The sequence below is a fragment of the Schistocerca piceifrons genome, chromosome 7 (genome assembly GCF_021461385.2).
Source record: "Schistocerca piceifrons isolate TAMUIC-IGC-003096 chromosome 7, iqSchPice1.1, whole genome shotgun sequence".
Lineage (NCBI taxonomy): Eukaryota > Metazoa > Arthropoda > Insecta > Orthoptera > Acrididae > Schistocerca > Schistocerca piceifrons.
The window spans coordinates 39,075,150-39,100,031 of NC_060144.1; the positions used below are offsets into that span (position 1 = coordinate 39,075,150).

The 24,882-nt window shown below is 40.7% G+C and overlaps 1 protein-coding gene and 1 long non-coding RNA gene across 2 annotated transcripts in view; one reads left to right on the top strand and one right to left on the bottom strand.

Annotated features, from left to right (window-relative positions):
• Positions 1 to 4,047: 4,047 nt before the first annotated feature.
• The window catches only part of LOC124805408 (ras-specific guanine nucleotide-releasing factor 1-like), an 871,442-nt gene continuing 850,607 nt past the window's right edge, over positions 4,048 to 24,882 (bottom strand). Inside the window, 1 exon segment of the mRNA XM_047265969.1 lies at positions 4,048 to 4,263. Coding sequence (XP_047121925.1) covers positions 4,048 to 4,263 — 216 coding nt within the window.
• LOC124805086 lies at positions 6,938 to 24,043 on the top strand. Its single transcript, XR_007017392.1, has 3 exons — positions 6,938 to 7,046; positions 23,324 to 23,435; positions 23,575 to 24,043. It is a non-coding gene; the product is annotated as an uncharacterized LOC124805086 (long non-coding RNA).

Below are 24,882 nucleotides of genomic sequence, written 5' to 3' on the forward strand. Positions count from 1 at the left end.
TTTTGGTACCATGCTCTCAACTGCATTGACTGTAGAAAGACTGGATCTGAATCCATACTGTGAGGAGGTAGGTATATCACTACATTCAAAATACTGACTCTTCTGTTTATGCATGCAGTATTCTATTATTTTAGATATTGTGGATATAAGTGGTATAGGTCAACAGTTATCTTGAGATGCTATATCTTCTTTCTTACATACTGGTTTAACTACAGATATTTTACAACGTACCATGTAAATGCCTTCCTGTCACCTCGACACCTCCTCTATGTGGTGAGTAGCAGTCTACTATTTTCTCAAAATAATATACTTAGCCTAAGTTTGGATTTCAAAAGTGCCCCTCCACAGAACATGAATCAGATCACACAAAATTTGAATGGTATAATACTGCCAACATTATTTTCTGTAAGTTTCAAAAACATCTGATTGAGCAATTCATGGCATGCTCCCAGAGAAGCTAAAATATCATTTCCCATGACTGGTTTTCATATTACTTAACTGCAAGCACGCGGATTGTTGCAGTAAGAAATCCAAAGAGACAAAATACCATCTCCAGAGTGAGGAGTGAATTTCTACAAGTTTACCACAGGAATCAATATCAGGTCCACTCTTGTCCTTGTTACATATGTAGCATATATACACTGAGGTTACAGAAGTCACAGTGATATGCACATATACAGGTGGTGGTAGTATCACATACACAAATAAAAGGGCAGTGCACTGGCAGAACCATCATTTGTACTTAGGTGTGGATATGATTATGGGTGCATGATTGGAATTAACACACTTTTAATGTGGAATGGTAGTAGGAGCTAGGCGCATGGGACATTTCATTTCAGAAATTGCCAGGAAATTCATATTCCAAGAGCCACAGTGTCAACAGTGTACTGAGAATACCAAATTTCAGGTATTACCTCTCACTATGGACAATGTAGTGGCCAATGGCCTTCACTCAACAACTGAAAGCAGCGGCATTTGCAAGAGAAAAAACAAGATTGTGTAAAATAACAACAGAAATTGATGTGGGACATAAGATGAATGTATCCTTCATAACAGTATGGCGAAATCTGGCATTAATGTGCTATGGCAGCAGACAACTGTCATGAGTGCCTATGCTAATAGCATAACATTGCTTGCAACACTTCTCCTGGGCTTGTGACCATATCAGTTGGACCTTACACGACTGGAAAACTGTAGCCTGGTGAGATGAGTCTGAATTTCAGCTGGTAAAAGCTAAGAGTACGGTTTGAGTGTGGTCCAGACATGATGAAGCCACTGTATTTACATGAAATGGACTGGGTCCTCTGATCCAACTGAAGCAATCACTGACCATCTGCAGCCATTCATGGACTTTGTGTTCTCAAACAACAATGGAATCTTTATGGATGACAGTGCACCATGTCACTAAGCTACAATTGTTTGCAATTGGTTTGAAGAACATTTTCAATGATTTGGCCACCCAGATCACCCAACATGGATCCCATCAAACATTAATGGGACATAACTGAGAAGTCAGTTTGTGCACAAAACCCTGCAGCAGCAACACCTTCATCATTATGGATGGCTATTGAGGTATCATGGCTCAACATTTCTGCAGGAGACTTCTAACAACTTGTTGAGTCCATGCCATGATGAGTTGCTGCATTGCACCAGGTAAAATGAGGTCTGACATTATATTGTCAGGTATCCTATGTCTTTTGTCACCTCAGCGTAGGTGAAGGATATCCTATCCACATCACCCAAAACAGTTCACCACCCACCCAACCTACAGAATATCCCCATCCATCCCATTTCCAATCCTCTTCAGAATCCTGCATACCATGTGTCATTCCCCTGTGGGCCACCCTTGAGCACAACCTGTTCAGATGGCCACCTACCACTTCTTACCAGTAACCAATCACAGCCATTTCTAACCCAAAAATGGCAGAGCCATGTGTGAAACCAGCCATGTTATATGCTTGTCCATCCAGGAGCCAAATATGCTGCACACTACAACACAAATGATTTTAGCAGCTTCCCCATGAATATGTAATTTGGATATTGTCTTCCAGCACAAGTTTCTATGAACTACACAGGTGGGAATTGTTTCTCCAGCAGATTCTGGGTTCTCACAATCCCCATGGCCTAAAATCTCTGATAATCTCTTCCCCATTACCTGACTTTTTCCCTTTCTTTTTATGTAATTGTCCACAGCACTCCTCACCCATTTAGATCATGTACCACCTTCTCCTACCATACTGCCTTCTACCACATGTGGGTGTTCCCCCCCCCCCCCCCCCCCCCCTGCCATCTCACACCCAACCTCTTTCCACATATCTCTCCTTCTCTCTCCCCTGCCTGGCTACTTCTCTATCTTGAGCTCTTACCCTTCTCCACCCCCCCCCCCCCCCTTCTTCTCTCTATATCTTTTAATTGCTGTATCCCCTCAGAACTCCTTTCATCGTGTTGTGCAGCAGCTAAGTAATTTGTCTTTCTCACTCCTGCCTAGCACTATTCTCCTGCCCCTCCTTGCATCATTCCTCCTCTGTCCTCTCCCCACAACCATCAGTCATGGCAACTTCTCTCTAATAATCAGTGTCGTCAAGGCCACAGTAGTGTGTTTTTTTTGAGTGTCTGTATGAATGTGAATTTGCCAAAAGAAGAACAAGAGCATGAAAGCTAATTAATATTGTGTTCTGTTATGTGTGTCTATGCACCACAAATCAGTGTATTAAAGGTATGTGGTTGCCTTTCCTTTATTTTACATCTTGCTATATCCCCTAAATGATCTGATAACATCTGCCCAAGAAGCAGAAATAGCTCTCTGTACTAATGATGCAAGTATTATAATCAAGAGACTTTAACAATTGAACATGTAAATACATCTTTCTTGAAAAATAATAACTGATATTCAGCAAATGGACTGACACTGGACTTAGATAAAACAAAATATGTGTAGTTTATGTACTGAACAATGCCTGACCACACCACTAGAAATAATGCATTAGAGGAAATCAGTAAATGAAACAGAATATTTGAAATCCTTTGGTGTTTATGTCATACTTGTACCTGGGCCTGAGCCTGGACTAGAAGTCACACATCACCAACCTTAAATGTCTAAGCTCTGCAACTTTCATGTTATAGATAACATCAGATTTTAAAAGTGAAACTGTTGGAAAGCTGAATTACTTTTCCCATTTTCATTTGTTAATGCCTTATGGCATAATATTCTTGGTAACTTATCGCCAAGGGAAAAAGTTTCTTGCAGGGAAGCATGTAATATGGTTAATATGTGTTGCCCATTCTATAACCTCTTGTAGTCAGTTCTTTAAACATGTGGATATACTAACAACATCATCATAATACATTTATTCCCTTATGAAGTCTGTAATCAACAATCAATTGCTGTTTAAAAATAACAGCAATGTTCATAAATATAATACTAGAAAGAGAAATGACTTATACTATCCATCAGTCAGCCTCAGTGTGACACACACAGGAGTTAGCGTTATTCAACAAAAAAATCTTTGATAACTTACACAGTAATGTGAAGAATTTAATAGGTAATATAGTTAACTTCAAATACAAACTAGAATTTTATGTGCTTGACAAATGCTTCTTGTCCAGCAAAGAATTTCTAAATGTGTAATAATACAAGTGGGAAAAGAGAAAAATATGGAGAATATAGTACAGTAGGAAACACTGTACCATATGTAAAAACGGTAGTTAAAGAAAACCATGTAAATGGCTAGCATGTTGCAATACCTTTCACTGAGAAAGTGTATTATAATTATACAACTGTATCATTTCACATCACAGCAAAAGGTCACAATTATGATCCATGGAACATGCAAATACCTAATTAAACTAAACTATTTGCAGTATGTAGAAATGGTACTTTTTAAAAACAAAAATGTAGAAATGGGGATTTTAAAAGCAAAACTACTGTACAAAAAAAGCAATTTTTATTTTTCAATTAGTCAAAACAATTCAAGAAGGTAGACAAAGAATGTTATTTCCTTATACCTGTGAATATTAGTGCTCACTCACCTACTTCAGAATGAATATTTATGTGCGAGGAGGTGTCTGTGACAATGGCAGCTGTGCAAGAGCTGCAGAGCTCAGTCTTGATGTACGAGGTTCAATTTCCAAAGAAATTCTGTATAATTCATCATCATCAAGAAGCAAAGAAGGATCCAACAGATAATTTGTCACCTTTGTTATAAGCTCAATTTTATACGGTGTCTGTTGAAAGTGACGGATTTCCCGTATGACATGTGCTATCTGTAATTTTAAAAAAATATTGTATCCTTCAGAAACAAACATTATATGAATATTTATTTACTGTATGATTAAACACACACACACATACTCAAAACTACTTCATCAGTCACCATTTGACATATACTGTTTGATTACAACTTTCTCGACAGATTTTTGTGGTCTTTAGCCTGCATGCTTTCAAAGGCCAGATACCCACCATCCATTGTATCTTCATCTCACTTAGTCTTTTCATATATCCCTTGGAATCCAGAAGAGAACTTCCTTCTTTGGTTTCCCAGTTTAGGGTTGTGAAACTTTCAGCAGGACTATTAAGAATACATTTGGTGATTTGGATTCTTCTGGTCTCATGTGTGTAGTTAAATGGCCTACTCAACTCCATTTCATTTTCATTGTGGTTAGAATAATGTCTTCCAGTTAATTATGTTCTTTGATCTACTTGTTTGTCTTTATTTCTTTCCTAATAATTACCAACATGCATCTCTCTATTGCTCTCTGAGCAAGCCTCTGTTTTTGGCTGCTTTTCAGATTAAAAATCCACATCTAAAGCACTAGATCAAAATTGGCTCTACACATTTGTTGGGTGCTTTCCTTCTCAGAGATACTGGAAGACTGGTTTTCACAATACCATTTAGTTTATCAAATGTACTTCAGTCCTTGCATACCCTTCTGCTCATTTCTTTAGACATTTAATCAACAGTTGCTTCCAGCTGCCCTAAATATAAAAACAGTCAACATTTTTTATTTTTACCATGTTTTGATGTGTTTGTTGTACATTGTTTTAGAATTATTTTAACAAATTTTTCAGGCTTTTTCTCTTAAGTTGTTCCATTTGTTTTGAAGCTCTTCTGTACTACAGGCAAATGATACAACATGATCAGCCATTCAGTGGTGATTACAATATTCTCCATTAACATATTTCCTTCTTTGGTTTCCCAGTTTAGAGGTGTGACACTTTCAGCAGGACTATTAAGAATACACTTGGTGATTTGGATTCTTCTAATCTCACTCATATTTAATTTTGAATTTACATGTTGTAAATATTGATTGTATTGAAGCTTGAGTCAAATGCTTTCTCAAATTCTGTGAATGCTACACAAAGTGGTAACTTATACTCATTGCTTCCATCTATAATTTTGTTCAAGATTGCTAATAGTCCTATTTACTATGTTTCCTAACCTTTTTTTTTTTTTCATTTCATGAAAATCCTATGGCTTACTGTAAACTGGTGACAATTTTAGTGAATATATTATACGTCATGGAGAACTGTCTCATAGATCTACAACTTTTGTGTGGCCTGTCTGTCTTCTTGTGAAGTACAATAATGAAAGCATTGTTTCAGTATTGGGGTGATGCCTTCCTCAACATATATTCTGTTCCTTTTCCTGTTCCTTTCCCTCCTCCTTCAATCATCCCAATTAAACACTGTCCTCTCAAGATACCTTTCCGTTCTTTGTATCTGGAATGAATTTATGCACCTTATGTGGCATTAGTTCTATAATGTAATTATGTCATTTTTCTGACTCATCTCTTGAACTATATTTTTTAAGAAAACTTACAATGCTTGGACGATTCCCTCTATTGTCAGTTATAGTACTATCTGCCGTAACTAATGATAATAGAAAATATTATTATCACCAATGTTTTTATAGAAAACTGTATCCACACTTCAGAATGTATTAAAGATATAACGAGACTTAAATGTTTATTTAATTTTTATTTTGCATCAACTACACAAGCTCGCAGCACACTTAATAACATATCCACGAATAATTAAAATATACAGATAAGTTCAGGATAATAAAACACGAAACTATGAGACTCCACAATGAAAATACTACTACTACTACTACTACTACAACAGCTACTACTACTACTGCAGCTGCTGCTAATAACATAAAAAGTACAGATATTCCAATAGATAACAAATTTTAGAGCACAGATTAACACTGTTAATTAACACTTTATCAAGAGCAAGACATATAATCATGTAAGTAACATCAATGTTGTTACATTTTATTTTTTTCCCTAAAAAAAGCAGCAGTGTCATGGATTCACAATACCATCATCTATTTGTCACTTGTAAATATCAAGTCACTATAACATTGACTTTAGTGTAGATGTGCTCATCATATCAGATCTTTATAACCAGAGGGCAAAGTTAACCAGAGCAAAATTGTGTAATTTTACTGACCAAAGATTTTCATAACAGTTTTTCAAATAGTTTATAATGTGTACTGATTGAAGCTTCTTATCTCCAGTACATTGTTTACTAATAGTACAGTCTTGGTGTATGATCATTCACTTATTTAGTTTAGAAAAGGAAAGAGCAAAACAGTCTTCAACATAGGCAAAAAACTGCAATATTTATTAACTATACGTATAGCCAATATATTTTTGGTCACCGTGCTTGACAACAAATCAACATAGATATATAGTTTCAGACTATTGTACACTGTAATATCAACAAATTTAATTTCGAGAATTATGATACTTAAAATTGAGCAGATTCTTCTTACTATTGCTTTGGAGATGCTTATTCTAAATTTCTGTAATTCTTTCTACAGCACTATAATATCAATAGAGGTATAGGTGAGCTATGGGAAACTGAGTAGTTTGTATGGTTATATTTTGTCTAGACCAAATTTTCATTCCAAGTTTAAAATTCTGTTGGCAGTGATCCAGGATTTTCGAATGCTGGCTAAGCCTTCTGTGAGCAAGTTCTTGATCTTGTCATCTTCCACATCTGCTGCATTAAACTGTCAATTCGATGAAGAATATTAAAGGTAGGTGGTTTTACCAGAAATTACAACAGAAGATCATTACAAAATTTACAGGAAGTCAGCCACAATCAACAATAATTTGTGTCACCAAAGCATCAATGGGTTGAATGAGGCAGATGAGCTCCTTGTATGTTTGGAAAAGATTTACAGTTCTGAAAAGGCCTACCTGAATATCATGTAACCTAAGCACTACAAAAATTAATCAAATGTAGTTACACACAGTAATCTTCCTCATGTAGGCTAATTTCATTACTACCTACACAAAAGGAAGAAAATTAAAAAGAGACAGACTTTACAGATATCAGCAGGGAGTCACTTGCACTTTTGGGTTGAAACAGATGGGTGTGGAAGTGCATGTTCCACTTAAAATAAGTTGAAATAGATTTAATTTGGAAAGGTTGAGCCTTTATTATATGTCTCATATTGCATTTTGTTACAGAATCTGTTACATAATAAAAGAAGTCTGTGGTAATTTGCAATGCTCATTTCGTAAAGAATTTTAATGGATTTGTTATCTACAAGAACCATTTTGGCATTAGTTTGATTTCAGTGACAAATTTATTAAGTCTTAAAGTGAAGGAGCTCTTGGAGATAATAACTCCATAGGTAAATGTTGTGTACATAGTTCCGCATAGTCAGCGCTTGCACAACTTTCCCAATAGAGCGCGCCCCGCTAAGCACAACAGCGCAGGCGCAGTGCTCGTCCATCTCCGCACTACGAGATGGCGCTGTCTTAGAGACGGACCAAATTCTGCTTCCGCTGATCCGCGTATTAATTTGTAATGCAGCCAATGAGATTGCTGCTAACGTAGAACCTTTTCCCCTCGCGGATCACACTCATGCAGTGATACCTGAATGCGCAAGGTATTATAACGAGTGTACAGGCCTCCAATTAGTCAGTCTGCATTAGTCTGTACCAGTCTATAGTCAAGTTTCAGTCTGCGCCTAATAAGATTATCGTATTCCTGTACATAGCCATGGAGAGAAATGTATAGATACTTTGTAAAGTATCAGAGATATGTGAGAATAAGATTAATGTACCAAGACCAAAGGAACTTCAGACTGTCAATTGTAAACAGCATCCAGAATCAAGTTAAGTAATTTCTATCCTTTTTATTATTTTAATAAATGTGTGTGAAAATTAATCAAGTTCTGTTTAAAGTTGGTCACCGTCAATCTGCTACTCTAAGTGTGCAAGTGGCATTTCTATCGTCTGACCTAATGGCAGAAGATAAACACGCCACGATAAGACCACGAGACATATTGCTGACACTCGCCTACTTCGCTAGAGTGACAAGTCAAATAATCTGATGGTGTGTGTACCGAAGGTCTTACAGTATGCACACCACAGTAAAGTTTAAGGGAATCTCATTATTGTCAACACAATAGTGTATGTACTTTTGGAACATGTGTACAAGATACACAAAATATTATCATACAGTATTGACACACTGCTGTTAGTTACATATTCCACAAACCAAACTATCATATCACTGTGATGGTGGGACATATCAATTTAAGAAACATACAATACATATTTTTAAGAACAAAAAGAAATGTTTATATTGCCACATGCATGCCATTTACAGCTGTCTCCTGTATAAATGTCTAATTATTTCTGTTCAAGTATTCCTCTGTGGTATAGAAGGAGGTGTTAAGGAAAAAAATATTTATCTACAGTTGAACACATTTCTGCTGTCCATGAGACATTTTATTTCTAGGGGTAGATGGTCAAAGAGTTTTACAGATGCACATTACCCTTCCTGCACTGCAGTTAGATTAATTAGGGGGTAATGCAGATCGATTGTCAATAACAAATTTCATATGTGAACAAAAGTATGTAAAATATGTAGTGAGGGTAGAGGACAGGTACGATTTAATTAAGGTATGACATGACATGGAACAATAACAATGCTTTATTGCACAAATATTTACACTTAGTACATGTCTGTCCTGCTTGGAACCTAAAAACTTTAGTACATGTCTGTCCTGCTTGGAACCTAAAAACACACTAAGATCTGTGGTCAAGTCACAGATATTTCACTTATCATCATATGTCAGTGATGTATATTGTAGTGCATGAACCCCCCCCCCCCCCCCTCCCTTTCCCGTCTCACGTGCCCCCCATCACCACAGCACCATACTCTCCCCTGAAGGGAAGAGCAAAGAGCAGCAAACAGAAGATGAGAGTGGGATCAGTGACTGCTTCATTGTAGGGTACTAATGTGAATGACCAGTTATGTCGTGAGTGGCATGTTCAAGAGACTTGACAGGACCATTTTTCAAAGTGATTCTGTGCAGATTCACATACAGCCACGTTGTGCCTGGCATTTTCATGAGACATGAGTGGGCCACTTCTTGAAGTGATGCTGTGCCTATGCATGTGACCAGTCCTGCCACAGGTGGCACTTTCGTGAGATACAAGTGGGCCATTTCTCAAAGTCACAGTGGGCATGTAGGAATGCTGAACAGGTAGTATGTGTTGTGGTTGGCAGAAGAGCCAACACCGCGTTACTAGAGGAGGCCAAAATGCATGCGTTTTAGCTCACGTAGGGTGGCGTGAGGTCTGGAACAGGACAAGGAAATTAGAATTTAGAAAAACGGACGTAGCTGGTGGAATACTTAACTTTAATCCATTAATGATGAACGTCGGTCCTGACGGTACATGATTCACAATATCAATAGTAACTGATAATGGCGCCTTGCTAGGTCGTAGCAAATGACGTAGCTGAAGGCTATGCTAAACTATCGTCTCGGCAAATGAGAGCGTATTTTGTCAGTGAACCATCACTAACAAAGTTGGTTGTACAACTGGGGCGAGTGCTAGGAAGTCTCTCTAGACCTGCCGTGTGGCGGCGCTCGGTCTGCAATCACTGATAGTGGCGACACGCGGGTCCCTCATATACTACCGGACCGCGGCCGATTTAAAGGCTACCACCTAACAAGTGTGGTGTCTGGCGGTGACACCACAGTATGGCTGTAGGCAACAGCTTGCAGTGTGTTCACACAGGACACTGGTGGTATGACTGAAGGACAAGAGCTTGTGGAGGCCATATGTGTGAGAGAAACTGATCTGATCAAATGGGCTGCATATGTTGAGGGTGAAGTGTGGTTGACATAAGCTGGTAATTTATCTGCTGGAGTGTACTTCTATGGGCATCGTCTGTGCAGAGGCCAACTGTGGCAGAGTGGGGGCCATGGGGAGGCAGGAATGCAAGGCACCAATGTGTGTTGTGGTTGATGTCTGTGTTGATGGAGGTGCAATGACAGAGTCCACCTTTGTTGTGGTGAACTCATGTCAGGAAGGGGTACTGAAATTATCAGTGGAGGCTGAAGGTGATTTACACAATTGAAAGTGGTCGAAAAAGTGCCTTGTTATGTTTGATGTGTCTAATGTGTCCTGAACGTGGCATTCTAAAGCATCACCAACCTGCAGTAGGTGTGTGGTAATCAAATGTGGAACCAGGTAAACACAGCCGGTGGGATCGGTGCTGTCATGTGAATATCAGCAGCAGGCAATAGCCGAACTACATGGCGATGAGTCATGTTGGAGAGACATGGCGATGGTGGGCTGTACAGCAAGGGCATTGTGCCTGATGATGCCAGCCGTGGAGTTCCCAGATGACAAGCTAGAACACGGTATACAAACGTAAACGGCTCACTACGTATCCAAAGACAGTGACAGTGCAAGTACCGAATAGACCAGGGAATAGGCACAGCTGGGTGTCGGGCAGGCGTGACTGGTCAGTGGGATCAGGGCCAAGTCTGTGCTCCCCTCCTTGATGTCATGAGAGTTGTGTGCCAAGTCTGTGAAATGCTCGCAGATCAGGGCAGGGGCAATGGATATGACATTATTACATTGTAGGAGCAATGTGTCCTTTATAAAGAGTGCATCCAATAACACAAGACAGTTGATGTAATGTTGATGAATAACCAAGAACTCATAAGTTGAGGAGGCACACTGCTTGAGTGTGTCAAAGGTGCACGATAGTCTTTCTGTTATTCCTTTTGAACGGTCAATGATCAGGTAAGGGTGTGGGCACCATGGTGAAAGCTCCTGAGATGCACTGGCCCATGTCAAAGTGCAGGAGTGTGGCATGTTGTATGACCATGGAGAGGTAGAAATGGTGTAAGAAGTTCATCCCTTAGTACGGTTGTATGATGTATTTAAGAGAAAATGTCCACGTGAGGGAGTGAGACAGTGACCGTTGTATGGTCTGGGTCATGGATCTGTGTACTGACTGATGAGCTGGTAGCTTTGTATAGTTCCAATGTCACAGGTTCATTCTTTGTCCACAAGCCATTGAGTAGTTGAGAGTTAAACTTAAGTCAGCCAAAAGGCGATTCATCGGAGCGAAGGAGGCAGGTAGCACAGTTAAAAATATGGTTCTCAGAAGTAGGATAAGTGGAGGTGGAACACTCATCAGAGTCCAAGTTGATGAGAAGGTCACGTCCATGTGGGAAATTGGAGATTTGAAGTCTGGTAGCAGTCATTGTTGGTGGAGTGATAGAAAATCCGCTGCTGTGGGAGCAATGAGGCAACCATAGTAGTCTTCTTGAATAGATGAACCTGCTGCCGGCATTAGCAAGCAGTCACAAGGCAGGCGACCACTGTGCACAATGTTGTCAAACTTTTCCTGCTTGTACATGAAGGAACATGAGATATGATTGCTTGGCATGCAGTCATCTATGTTGGCTGGGTGGAGGGCACTGCACCAAGTGGCGGTGGTGTGTATGTTGCTTGATGCCAGCAGGAACGGTTCTGCTCAGGGGCAGCATGGTTGGTCATGCATTGTGGCTGTGTGGGCATGAATCTACATCTACATCTACATACATACTCTGCAATCCACCATACAGTGCGTGGCAGAGGGTACCTCGGACCACAACTAGCATCTTCTCTCCCTGTTCCACTCCCAAACAGAACGAGGGAAAAATGACTGCCTATATGCCTCTGTACGAGCCCTAATCTCTCTTATCTTATCTTTGTGGTCTTTCCGTGAAATGTAAGTTGGCAGCAGTAAAATTGTACTGCGGTCAGCCTCAAATGCTGGTTCTCTAAATTTCCTCAGTAGCGATTTAAAGAATGCCTCCTTTCCTCTAGAGACTCCCACCCGAGTTCCTGAAGCATTTCTGTAACACTCACATGATGATAAAACCTACCAGTCACAAATGTAGCAGCCCACCTCTGAATTGCTTCTATGTCCTCCCTCAATCCGACCTGATAGGGATCCCAAATGCTCGAGCAGTACTCAAGAATAGGTCGTATTAGTGTTTTATAAGCGGTCTCCTTTACAGATGAACCACATCTTCCTAAAATTCTACCAATGAACCAAAGATGACAATCTGCCTTCCCCACAACTGCCATCACATGCTTGTTCCACTTCATATCGCTCTGCAATGTTACACCTAAATATTTAATCGACGTTACTGTGTCAAGTGCTACACTACTAATGGAGTAGTCAAACATTACGGGATTCTTTTTCCTATTCATCTCCATTAATTTACATTTATCTACATTTAGAGTTAGCAGCCATTCTTTACACCAATCACAAATCCTGTCCAAGTCATCTTGTATCCTCCAACAGTCACTCAACGATGACACCTTCCCGTACACCACAGCATCATCAGCAAACAGCCACACATTGCTATCCACCCTATCCAAAAGATCATTTATGTAGATAGAAAACAACAGCGGACCTACCACACTTCCCTGGGGCACTCCAGATAATACCTCCGATGAACACTCACCATCGAGGACAATGTACTGTATTCTATTACTTAAGAAGTCTCCGAGCCACTCACATACTTGGGAACCAATCCCATATGCTCGTACCTTAGTTAGGAGTCTGCAGTGGGGCACCCGAGTCAAACGCTTTCCGGAAGTCAAGGAATATGGCATCCATCTGATACCCTTCATCCATGGTTCGCAAGATATCATGAGAAAAAAGGGCGAGTTGCGTTTCACAGGAGCGATGCTCTCTAAAGCCGTACTGATGCATGGACAGCAACTTCTCTGTCTCAAGGAAATTCATTATATTCGAACTGAGAATATGTTCGAGAATCCTGCAACAAACCAATGTTAAGGATATTGGTCTGTAATTTTGAGGATGTGCCCTTCTACCCTTCTTATATACAGGTGTCACCTGTGCTTTTCTCCAGTTGCTCAGGACTTTACATTGGGCAAGAGATTCGCAATAAACGCAAGCTAAGTAAGGAGCCAATGCAGTAGAGTACTCTCTGTAAAACCAAATTGGAATCCCATCAGGACCTGGCGATTTATTTATTTTCAACCCATTCAGCTGCTTCACAACCACAGAGATGTCTATCACTATGTCCTCCATACGGGAATCTGTATGAGACTCAAACGGTGGTATGTTTGTACGATCCTCCTGCGTGAAAGATTTCTCAAATGCTAAATTTAAAATTTCAGCTTTTGTTTTGCTGTCTTCCATTGCCAGGCCAGACTGATCAGTGAGTGACTGGATGGAAGCCTTCGACCCGCTTACCGATTTTACATAAGAGCAGAATTTCCTTGGGTTTTCAGCAAGATCTTTTGCTAAGGTATGACGGTGGTAATGGTTGAATGCTCCACGCATCCCTCTTTTTACAGCAGCATGAATCTCTACTAACTTTTGCCTGTCCTCATTCTCCCGATCTTTCTTGTACCATGAGTGCAACTGCCTTTGCTTCCTGAGCATTCTCCGAATTGCACTGTTAAACCACGGTGGGTCTTTTCTGTCCATAACCCACTTTTTTGGCACATACTTGTCCAATGCATGATTTACAATGTGTTTAAAATTTTCCCATAATTCTTTCATGTCCATCGTACCGTAAGTAAATGAAGTCGATTCATTTACTACGTGGGATGCTAACAACTGCTTATCTGCTCTTTCTAATAAGAATACTCTCCTAGCCTTCTTGACCGACTTTTTGTAACCATAGTTATAATGACAACATCATGATCACTAATCCCTGTCTCAACACTGACAGCGTCGATGAAGTCTGGTCTGTTCATGGCTACCAGATCTAAAATATTTCCATTATGCATTGGCTGTCGATTTAGCTGCTCAAGACAGTTTTTGGATAACATGTTCAAAAGTAATTCACATGACAGCTTGTCTGTACCACCTGTAATGAATCCATAGACATCCCAGTCTATACTAGGTAGGTTGAAGTCGCCTCTGACTTATATAGCTTGATCCGGGTACTTTTGCGATACAGAATGTAGACTCCCTTTGAATGATTCTCGTAGGTCATGTTCTGTGTAACTGTGTGTGCAGTGTGCTCTCAAGCATTCTGTGCAGGCCTAGGTGTGACACAGATGGCGGGGAAGCAGAGCCTGTTGATGTCACATGAACATCATCACTCCTGGCTGATGCATTGACATGAAAAAATTGAAATACCATGTGGCAAGGGCCTCCCGTCGGGCAGACTGGTCACCTGATGCATGTCTTTTTAGTTGACACCACTTTGGTGACTTGCTTGTCAATGAGGACAATATAATGATGAGGACAACACAACACCCAATCCCAGAGCAGAGAAAATCTCCGACCCAGATGGGAATCGAACCTGGGCCTGAGAGTCAGACATGAGAGTTAGAAGCGATCGGTCAAAGTCAGTCGGACTTGCCCTCTGCATGGAAGTAAGCATGCTGAAGCTGGTACTGAAGTGAAAGGTCACCAGCATTGTTGTTAGTGGTACAAATGCACTGTTGGTGATTGGTGGAATGTTCTTGATGCAATTGTTGATCCACAATGCCAATAATTACAAATAAGTTGTCAACAATTGTGGACCAGGCTCAAGGTTGTTCAAGGCAAAACTGAGGATCTCCAACATCTGACCACATTGTGGCACAAATGATAAAAATCCAGGCAGGCAGCAGCAGCAAAGGCAGGCTGAATGAAATTACAAATGGTGCAGAAGACAAGTGACTGTGGCAATGTTACCAGTGAGGTGTCTGTGTATGTGCGGATGGATATGTGTGTGTGTGTGCGAGTGTATACCTGTCCTTTTTTCCCCCTAAGGTAAGTCTTTCCACTCCCGGGATTGGAATGACTCCTTACCCTCTCCCTTAAAACCCACATTCTTTCGTCGTTCCCGCTCCTTCCCTCTTTCCTGACGAAGCAACCGTTGGTTGCGTAAGCTTGAATTTTGTGTGTATGTTTGTGTGTCTATCGACCTGCCACCACTTTCGTTTGGTAAGTCACATCATCTTTGTTTTTAGATATATTTTTCCCACATGGAATGTTTCTCTCTATTATATTCATATTGTTATATACTTATAGATATGTCTAACAAACTAAATTATACTGTATTACAAAAATTAATAGCCAGGACTTCTAAGATGAACACATGCAACTGCTTATGTTAAATGTTAATACTGATCAGGATACAAAATCTACTAAATCAACATTCAGGAGGTTAGTCAGTAAGCCAAAACTTTACTATTTTTAGGAAACTCGTAGAGACATTAGGATTATTAGAGGGAATGGAACTAGACATTCATGTAAACCAATATTTAAAGCACTTGCATGTTTATTCTTAACATGCTAATGTGTATTAAAAGAAATGTAATTGGAAATGATAACAGTATTAGAAAAAACTGTGACTTAGATAGAAAAGTAATTTCATTTACTCCCAGCTAATACTTGTTTATACTGAGAAAGATACATGCTATTGGGAATGAAATTATTCAACAAGTTGTCAAATGATATAAAATGTATAGGTGCAGTGTCAGGAGGCTGTGCTTGGGGGGGTGGGGGTGGGGGTGGGGGCGGTGGTGGTGGTGGTAGAGGGAGAGAGAAGAGAAGAGAAGGTGAGAAGACCAGTGGAAGTGTTGGTGGGATAGAATAACTGTGTAGTATTTGTGGGATAGAATGACTGTGCCATATTCGAGTAGTAGCAGGGAAGGGGACAGGTGGGTAGGAAGGATCCAAATGGCACAAGGGCAAAGGCTGTGAAGCAGTCATTCACATGAAGCACTTTGTGGTCATTCACATGAAGCACTTTGTGTTGGGCAGCATGTCCAGCAACTGGGTGCTGTAGCTCTCTTGGCCACAATTTGTTGGTGGCCAGACAGCTTGATGATTGTCATGCCCATGAAGAGAGCAACACAGTATATGCAGCTTAGTATGTAGATCACATGATAATTTTCACAGGCAGTCCTGCTTCTGATGGTGTAGGAGATGTTCTGTGACAGGAGTGTAATAGGCCGCACTGGGAGGACATGAGGGAGGGATTTTGCATCTAATTCTATTACAGGGGTATGAGCCATGAGGCAAGGGGTTGGGAGCACAATTGGAATAGAGATGGACCGTGATATTGTGTACGTTAGTTGGGGACAGAATACCGTTATGGGAGATGGGGAGTATATTCCTAATTTCAGGGCATGTCAAGAGGTAGTTGAAACACCGGTGGAAAGTGTGATCCAGTTGCTCCAGTAGTGGATGGTAATGGTTACCAGAATAGCGTTTGTTTGAGGCTACTCATTGGGTATGTGGGAGGTGACTGTAGAGAGAAGGCATGGGAGATCTGTTTCTGTACAAGACTGGGAGGGAATTTTGGTCTGCGAAAGGCTTAGTGAGATTCCTGGCATATTTTGAGAGGGGCTGCTATCACTGCATATGCAATGACTGTGAATGTCTAAGCTCTATGGAAAGGACTTTTTGGTATGGAATGGGTGGCACCAATAGAAGAGGAGATATTATTGGTGGTTGTTAGATTTGATGTGGACAGAGGTACTGAAGCAGCCATCCTTGAGGCGGTGGTCAATTGTTGGGTTGAGGATGGCCAGGCAAAGTAAATGGAGGAGAAGTGTTTAGGTTCTGAAGGAATGAGGATAATGTGTCCTCACTCTCAGTCCAGATCACGAAGGTGTCATCAATGGATCTGAAACAGATGGGAAGTCTGGGATTCTGGGTGGTTAGGGAGGTTTCCTCTAGATGGCTCATGAATAGGTTGACACAGGCTGAAAACTAAACTCCGCCTAAACAGGCCATGAAGGCCCAATGGTACAGACTAGCCACCATGTTATCCTCAGCCTACAGCATCACTGGATGCGGATATGGAGAGGCATGTGGTCAGTACACCACTCTGCTGGCTGTATGTCAGTTTACGAGACCAGAGCCACTACTTCTTGATCAAGTAGTTCCTCAGTTTGCCTCACAAGGGCTGAGTGTGCCCCGCTTGCCAATAGTGCTCCGCAAACCAGATGAAGGTGTTGGTCCACAGAAGCAGATATTCTCTCTGTGAGAAAACAGTAACTGGCCACTATGTGGCATCTTGGGTGATTGACTTTATGGAGTTCAGGAAGCATGTAGAAGGTAGGTCTGATATCCCAGTTCACAAGTTTGAAGGTCCACTGGAAGGTATGGAACATAATGACAGCTGCTAGACAATGCTACTACACCTGAAGGCACTAGTGACACCACTGCGAGCACTGTCATGAAGACATGTCCACCTCCATGGCCAGTCAGCACCTGCAGCAGCTCTTTGAATTCAGCAGCATAGGAGCTCAACAGTCAATCATGTATTCTCTGTGCTGTTGTACTGATGTGACTTTACATAGTTGTTTTGTTTTAGTATTTGCTACATCTTAGGTATTTGATCTTGGTTTACTTACTGAATTTGTTATTTGTGTGCTATCTCTGTTGTTTGTCTTTCTTGAGTTTCTGTCCATGTGTTTCATCTCCAGTGACTTGCTGTGATGCCCTCAGCCAATCAGCCTGTTCCTACTGGTTCCCAAGTCCTGCAGCAGTAGTTGCAACAGAAGTTCCAACAGCAGTTTCAAGAGCAACAGCAGCAAACTAACTTCCTCCAACAGGAAACTGTGCTTTCATTGAAAGGTCAGGTTTCATAAACCATGCAGGCTGTGGTCACTTACCAGATGGAGAGCCACCCATCCACATTTCCGTCATTTAACAATGCCGAAGAGAATTGGAACACATATTTGGAGTGGCTGGGAAAGCACTTTGCTCCTTTTCATGTTTTGGATGATGCTCTCCAAAAGTCATTCTTCCTTTCTTGAACTTCCCTGAGACACTTTTCTTACTAAAGAAGTTGGCTCTACTCTTGAATCCCATCACACTTATGTCTGAGGAGATGTGTTCATTGCTGTCCAATCATTATTCACAATGATTCCATGTGGTCATGTCATCACATCTATCAATACTCCCAGAAACCAGGTCAGTTGTACCACTCATGGGGGACAGATTTTGCAAGGGTTGAGTTTATGTTGCAGTTTCACTTACAGGAACCCAGTCTGCAGATTCTTTGATTCACAACATAGTGTCCAATTGGCGTCCAATCCAGTAGTACATAATGGAGTTCTCGAACTTGACAACGCTTTTTGAAGAAGATTTTCAAGTTTATGAACTCAAAAGAGTACTGTTTCCTTGGATGGTATTTTCAAAATCATATACTCTGTAGCAAAGGCAGAAAATGACGCATCATGGTTCAACCCCAAGTAGTGGTGCACCAGCTGCCATCTCAGGGGCAGAATTGTCATAAGTTCTTTTCCCAATGGCAGCACCAAGATTTGCTGATTTCAGACATGTCACTGGCCTATGAACAATCTGTTATACTCTGTTAGCGTAAGCAGCAGGGTCTTCCATCATGTCCTGACTGCTTCACAGCACACACTTGTGCAAACAGTATGGATCGCTGGGCACACTGCAGCCAATGTGAGGATGATGGTCACCTTTACACCATGTCACCAACTACTGGGACAGTCAAGTGCCACTCCACACATTCAAGGGATGATGCATGAACGTCTTGCTGTTGTTTCTCAGGGGAATACTTCTGCTACCTAGTTGTTTATGAACCTCACAATCGCAAACCAGGAAATCCAATTTCACTTGGACATACACAATACCATTTCTTTGATTTGCCTCCAAATATATGCTTGTCTTGGTCACCCTGACTTGACCCCAACGACCTGCATGTTGGTTGCATATGGTTAAAGTCTGATTCTCCTCTGCAGTCAATTCACAGTCAGTGCTGCATACAAAAAGTTTCTATGGCTAGTAACTCTATTCGCTGTTGATAGTAACCCAGCTGGTAACATTTTTGGTCTGGGTGCCTTCTTGCTGCTTTGATTCTTGATCACTCACAAGGTTCAGGTCATCTGAGACATGGTTCCCTTCCTCTGTGCCATCTTTGTGCCTCTATCCAAATTTGGCTTGGAGTGCACCATGGATTTCCAGGCTCATATTTCTTTATGTCAAGATGCAGTGTCCCTTTCCTGCCAAGCACAACCTATTCTTGTCTCCTTACAGGTGGTCATTAAGCAAGAACTTGATCATTTTCATGAAGCTGGGGTAACTGAAACTGTTAAAATTAGTGCTTGGGCAACAACTTTGGTAGTAGCCAAGAAACCTAATGTGTTGATATGTGTAGGTTTTAAATCAACATTCAATTCCAGACACAAGTGGAAACCTACCACATTCACATCCAGAGGAATATTTTTCTACGACAGACCTTGCCTATGCATATTTGCAGATCCCACTGGATGAGTAATTGCAACATGTTATGGTGATCAACACTTCCTTTGGCTTATACAAATACAAGTGCTTGCCTATTGGGATCTCAGACACTCAGGCAATCTTCCTAAGGTGCCACGGACAGCTAAACATTTCCATCTCTGCTTGTACCCACAGTCTCAACTGTTTAAGTGTCACGGGCACTACACAATAGGACCATCTGTGCCGACCTTCATGCACTTTTTACTGTTGTATGATTCAGGACTCAAGTGCCGCTAACACAATAGCATATTTTCATGAGCAAATGGAATATCTTGGGCACTTGCTTAACAAAGAAGGGATAAAGCCCACTGACTGCATTGTTCCTGCCACTGACTCTGTACCCCACTTCCAAAATTTACAAGAGCTGCAGGCTTTTTCGGGAAAGGTGAATTATTATTCTAACGTCCTTCCCCATGTGACCCACATTATGCATCCACTCAACCAGCTGTGAAAGAAGAACATTCAGTACAGCTGGACGACTGCCTCCTTTCACATAAATCAAGTGTCTGCTGCACTTGGCATTCTGCCTTAGGTCCTTTTCTCAGTCATGTCCACTGGTTTTGGCTGCTGATGCTTCTCTCTATGGCACTGGTGTGGTGCAAGTACAATGACAATACTGAGCAATCAATTGTCTATGCATCAAAGAAGCTGACACCCGCTCATGAGAACTATTCGCAGATCGAAAAAGAAGACTTGGTGGTCATCTTTGCCAAAAAGAATTCTATGTTTACTGATTCAGGACCAAGCTTACCCACATTACCGACCACAAACCACTAGTGGTACTCACTGTGCCACATTCTCAGCTTTTAGCAAATAGCACAGTGGCTTCAACATTGGGTGCTATTCCTCAGTTGCTTACAATTATACCATTAAACACAAATCCATGGCACAAAACACAAATGCAGATGCTATCTCTTGTCTCCCCTCGAGGCCCAACCCTTAATTTGACCAATAAATAATCTCCTGTCTCCACATTGACATGGAATGACAGCATGCCTTGTTCAGATTTCCCATTACAGCTGTTCACATTGCTCCACACAAGAGTTGCAATCCTGTCTTATGGTGTGTCATGCACTATCAAAGTCCAACAATCAGGAACTCCACACCTGGGCTTGCCTCTCTCACCATTTGTTGGTCATCTCCAATGTTCTCCTACTTCACACAGAGATGGACTCTCATCGTGTCATCATCCTGTCTACCCTGCAACCTCAGGTTTTTGCAACTCCTCACTGTGGGCATTGGGGGATTTTGTTGATAAAACCTAGTCTTCATTCACTAGCCCAGTCCCCATCACCCCTAGAACTGCATTCACCTGCAGTTTTCTGGTCACTTTCTAGGATCTATGTGGCTCACTATCATGGACACTTATCCTAACTACCCATATGTGGTCAGCTTAATGTCAGCCACCAATGATGGCACCCTCAATGGCCTTGTACAGATTTGCACCATTGAAGGGCTTCCCCATACTGTAGCATCAGACAGTGGGCCCCAATTCAGAGTAACATCTTTCAATGAGCTCTGCATTTCCAATGGCTTCAAGCACTTATTTAATCCAACATTTCATGCATCCTCCAATGCTGGGATGGAGCATATGGCATGAAAGTGTAAACAACAAATGAAATTGATGGGCACTTCCACCACAGCTGCACTCATGATGTTTCTGAGCACATACAGGAATCAATGATGACCATAACCATAGCCCAGCACTGCTCCTCCATGGATGTCAGACACATACTCCCCTCCACCTCCTGGCCACACAGCCCACAGAACCCTGAAACTGGCATGAAAAGTACTTTATGCCAGCCCCAGCCATGGGGACATGCTCATATGGGGCAAACACTCATGGATGCTGGGCACAGTGATTGCCACAAATGGGTGGCACTTTATGAAGGATGACACTCCAAGGGCTTTTAGTGCTGGCAATCCAACCAGGTCCAGCCCTGCATACAAACTGTGCCACTGCCATCTGATCAATCAGACTCGGGATGCCTGCCCTTGCCACTGTCAGATCTGCACAGTTACAACTCACATTCCAGGGCACCAGTGATAGTTCCTGATGATGCAGGCATGAAAGTGGAAGTCTCAATGCACCCTCCCCTTTCTCGCCCATCATTGCCCACACTGTCATACCCATTTCACCATGCCCCAGTACATTGACAAGTGTCCCAGTTTCTTTCTCCCAGGTGGCAGGCTTCTGTGTTGAGCGTCAATCAGTTCCAGCAGTTTGTTTTCCAAAGCATCATCTGGGGTGCTTGCAGGTCCATGCACCCATTCCATATGTGGAGGAGGGTGGGGGGTGGGGCAGGATCTGTTATCCCAGCTCAGTGAGTTTGAAGGTATGATGGAACTTGATGACAGCTGCTAGACAGTGCTGCTATGTCTGTGGGTGCTGGTGTCAAAGCTGCAAGCACCACCACAAGGATAAACCCACCTTGATGGCCTACCAGCACTTGCTGGGGCTCTCTGAAACCAGTAGCATGGCAGCTTTGCAATCAGTCATGATTTATCTGCAGTACTGTATTGATTTTGCTATACAGCAATGTCTTGGTGCCAAAATCGCTATATCTTATCGATCTTCGTTTACTCACTGGACTTATTATTCTGCCATGCTGTCTCCACTGTTTCTCTTTCTTAAGTTGTTGCTCGACTGTTTACTTTCCAGCAACTTGCTGTGAGGCCCTCACTAGCCTGTGACAGTGCTCTCGGTGAAGAAGAATGGCCCATACAGTTTTCAATGTGACACGGCACGAAAAAGATTTACCTTGGGGAATCACGCACAAATTCAATGCTTTTGTGTGGATACTTTGTACCCCAGACTTGATAATTATGCCCGTTCACTTTCCCATTAATGTGAAAAGTGGCTTTGTTGCTAAAAATTAAGAGATCAATAAGGCCATCCCCAAACTCATTCAATTGTTGCAACTGTGAACAAACTCAAAATGCTTGTCTTTTTCTTCATCATTGAGTTTCTGAACTAGCTCCAATTTGAATGGTTTCATAGACAGCTTCTGTCACAGGACTTTCCACACTGTCATTGGAGTCATTTCAAGTTCATGGGATGCATCATGCATCGATTTCTTTGGACTCCTTATGAATGTCTCTCATACGCTCTCTACATTCACTCCAGTCACACTGGGATGTCTGCTTCTCTTTGCGAGATACATGTAACCCATCGTAACGAATTTGTTATGCCAGTGGTAAATGGTCTTCCTTGTTGGTGGCTTCTTACTGTACTTGATTCTAAACATCCACTGAACAGCTGTAGCGCACTTGTTTTTGTTGAACTCCAACACACAGAAAGCTTGCTCTGCACCTGAACTTGCCATGTTTGTCACTATTGCTGAGTAGTTGCAAATTACCAAACTACACTGTGGCGGTATACATGGAAAAACTTTCAGGGTTTCTCTTCAAAATGATATGTGTATCATACCTGTACAATGTTTTGTTCTTGTGCAATAAAAAATTGAAAGTGTCCCCAGACTTTATGTACACCCTATATTTATTTACCATATGCGGAGCACTGTTTCAAACATATTAAAGATGCTCAGCTCAAAACACAGTTTGACACATTTTCACCTCACTTGTGGTATGCTCTTTAACGCTGTTGAGTTAGATCATACCATATCGTAGTCTTTCCCACAGGACTGGTAATTTGGTCCACAAAAACATGAATCAGACCAAATCATATTATGTACACCATAGTTGGTGGTTCAGAAGGTATTATGTTCAGTAATCAGTCTTGTGTTGATTCCATGACAGTGCTCAATCAATCACCATGGGGAGGACAATTTCACATGAGAGTGTGATCAAAAGGAACCTCAATGAGAATTACAGCTGCAAAAACTAAAAGGCAGCATGAAAAGGAAACTCAGTGAGTAATAATACCTGACGTACTTTGCAAATGATCATTTTTCATGCAGTTTGTAATGTCGGTACATTGGTGCGTTTTTACACTTTAATTAAGCTTTACTACATGTAGTTATGATGTGACAAAATGTATTTCACTTCAGGTACTTCAGCCAAGATCCATATATAAGCACTTTTGAGCTGCATTATAATCACAAAGAAGGCGATTCCAGTGTGGAAGCATCGCAGTATTCTACTTGCCAAAAGCAACTGAACAAAGTGGAACAAGGTTGCAAACTCAATTATAAGATGACGGTTACATCTTCAAAACCTTGAAGAACTGCGCAGTATTATGCAGTACAGCACAGTTGAATTTCACTGTTGTGTCTAGTGATATAGGTTACAGTGTTGTTTATAATACTTCTACTAAAGTGTTAAATTGTCTTGCCGTTTTTGGTATATCATTATCATGTTGCAGTAAACAGCTAACTAACTCATTATTATAGAACAATAAGAATCTGACACCTGATCCATCTCCAGCATGACAATGAAGGACTAAGTGCATGACTGTAACACATTAATCTATGATCAAAAAAATGTTAACAGCTTTATTTTCTCATATCATGGTCTGTGTCCAACAACAAAATCAGTATAAAGAAACGAAAAACAAACTGGAATGTATGTCTTAAACCACAGTATGTGAATACATGATTGAATCAAAATGTATTTTATTTAAATGTATTTGTTCAAAACATATTAAGTGCAATATAGAAATTAAAATTGCACCTTCATGCATTGGGAAATGAATTCAATAATTATTAATTCTCCCAAGTAATCTAAGTAACTAGGTCCTGCCATTGAGAATTTTGTCATCTTTCCTTTGGTTAGGAAACAAAACGTTTTTTTGCTTCCTGTAAATTTATGATCTGCACACTTAATATGATTTGAGACAATACTCCTCATATATATTAAAAAAGTATGTAGCCAATGTCCATCTGAAAGTTTATTAGAGTATTGTGCAAAAACAGGAAATAAATTGGTGAAAAATTTTTCATGAGTTTTACTAGCAATGTTTCCCCTTTATATATATATTACATATATATTTATGAACAATATGTATTTTAAAATATGTATCCCATATCTGTCCAAATATTTATTAGAGTATCACAAAAATATTTGAAGTAAATTGGTCAAGAATTTATTAGCTTTTTGGTGGCAATGATTCCTTTTTATGTATTATCTATACAATTATAAACCATATATATTAAAGAATATGTAGGCTTTGTCCATCTGAACATATACTGGACCAACATTTTAACATTTAAACTTAATCGGTCAAGCACTTTTTGAGATTTTTATTAAGCATAGTTTTCTCTTAAAGTATTATGTATACATTTATATAACATATATATTTAAAAAATATGCAGTCTGTGTCTTCTGAATTTTATTGCAGCATAGTGTAAAAATTTGAA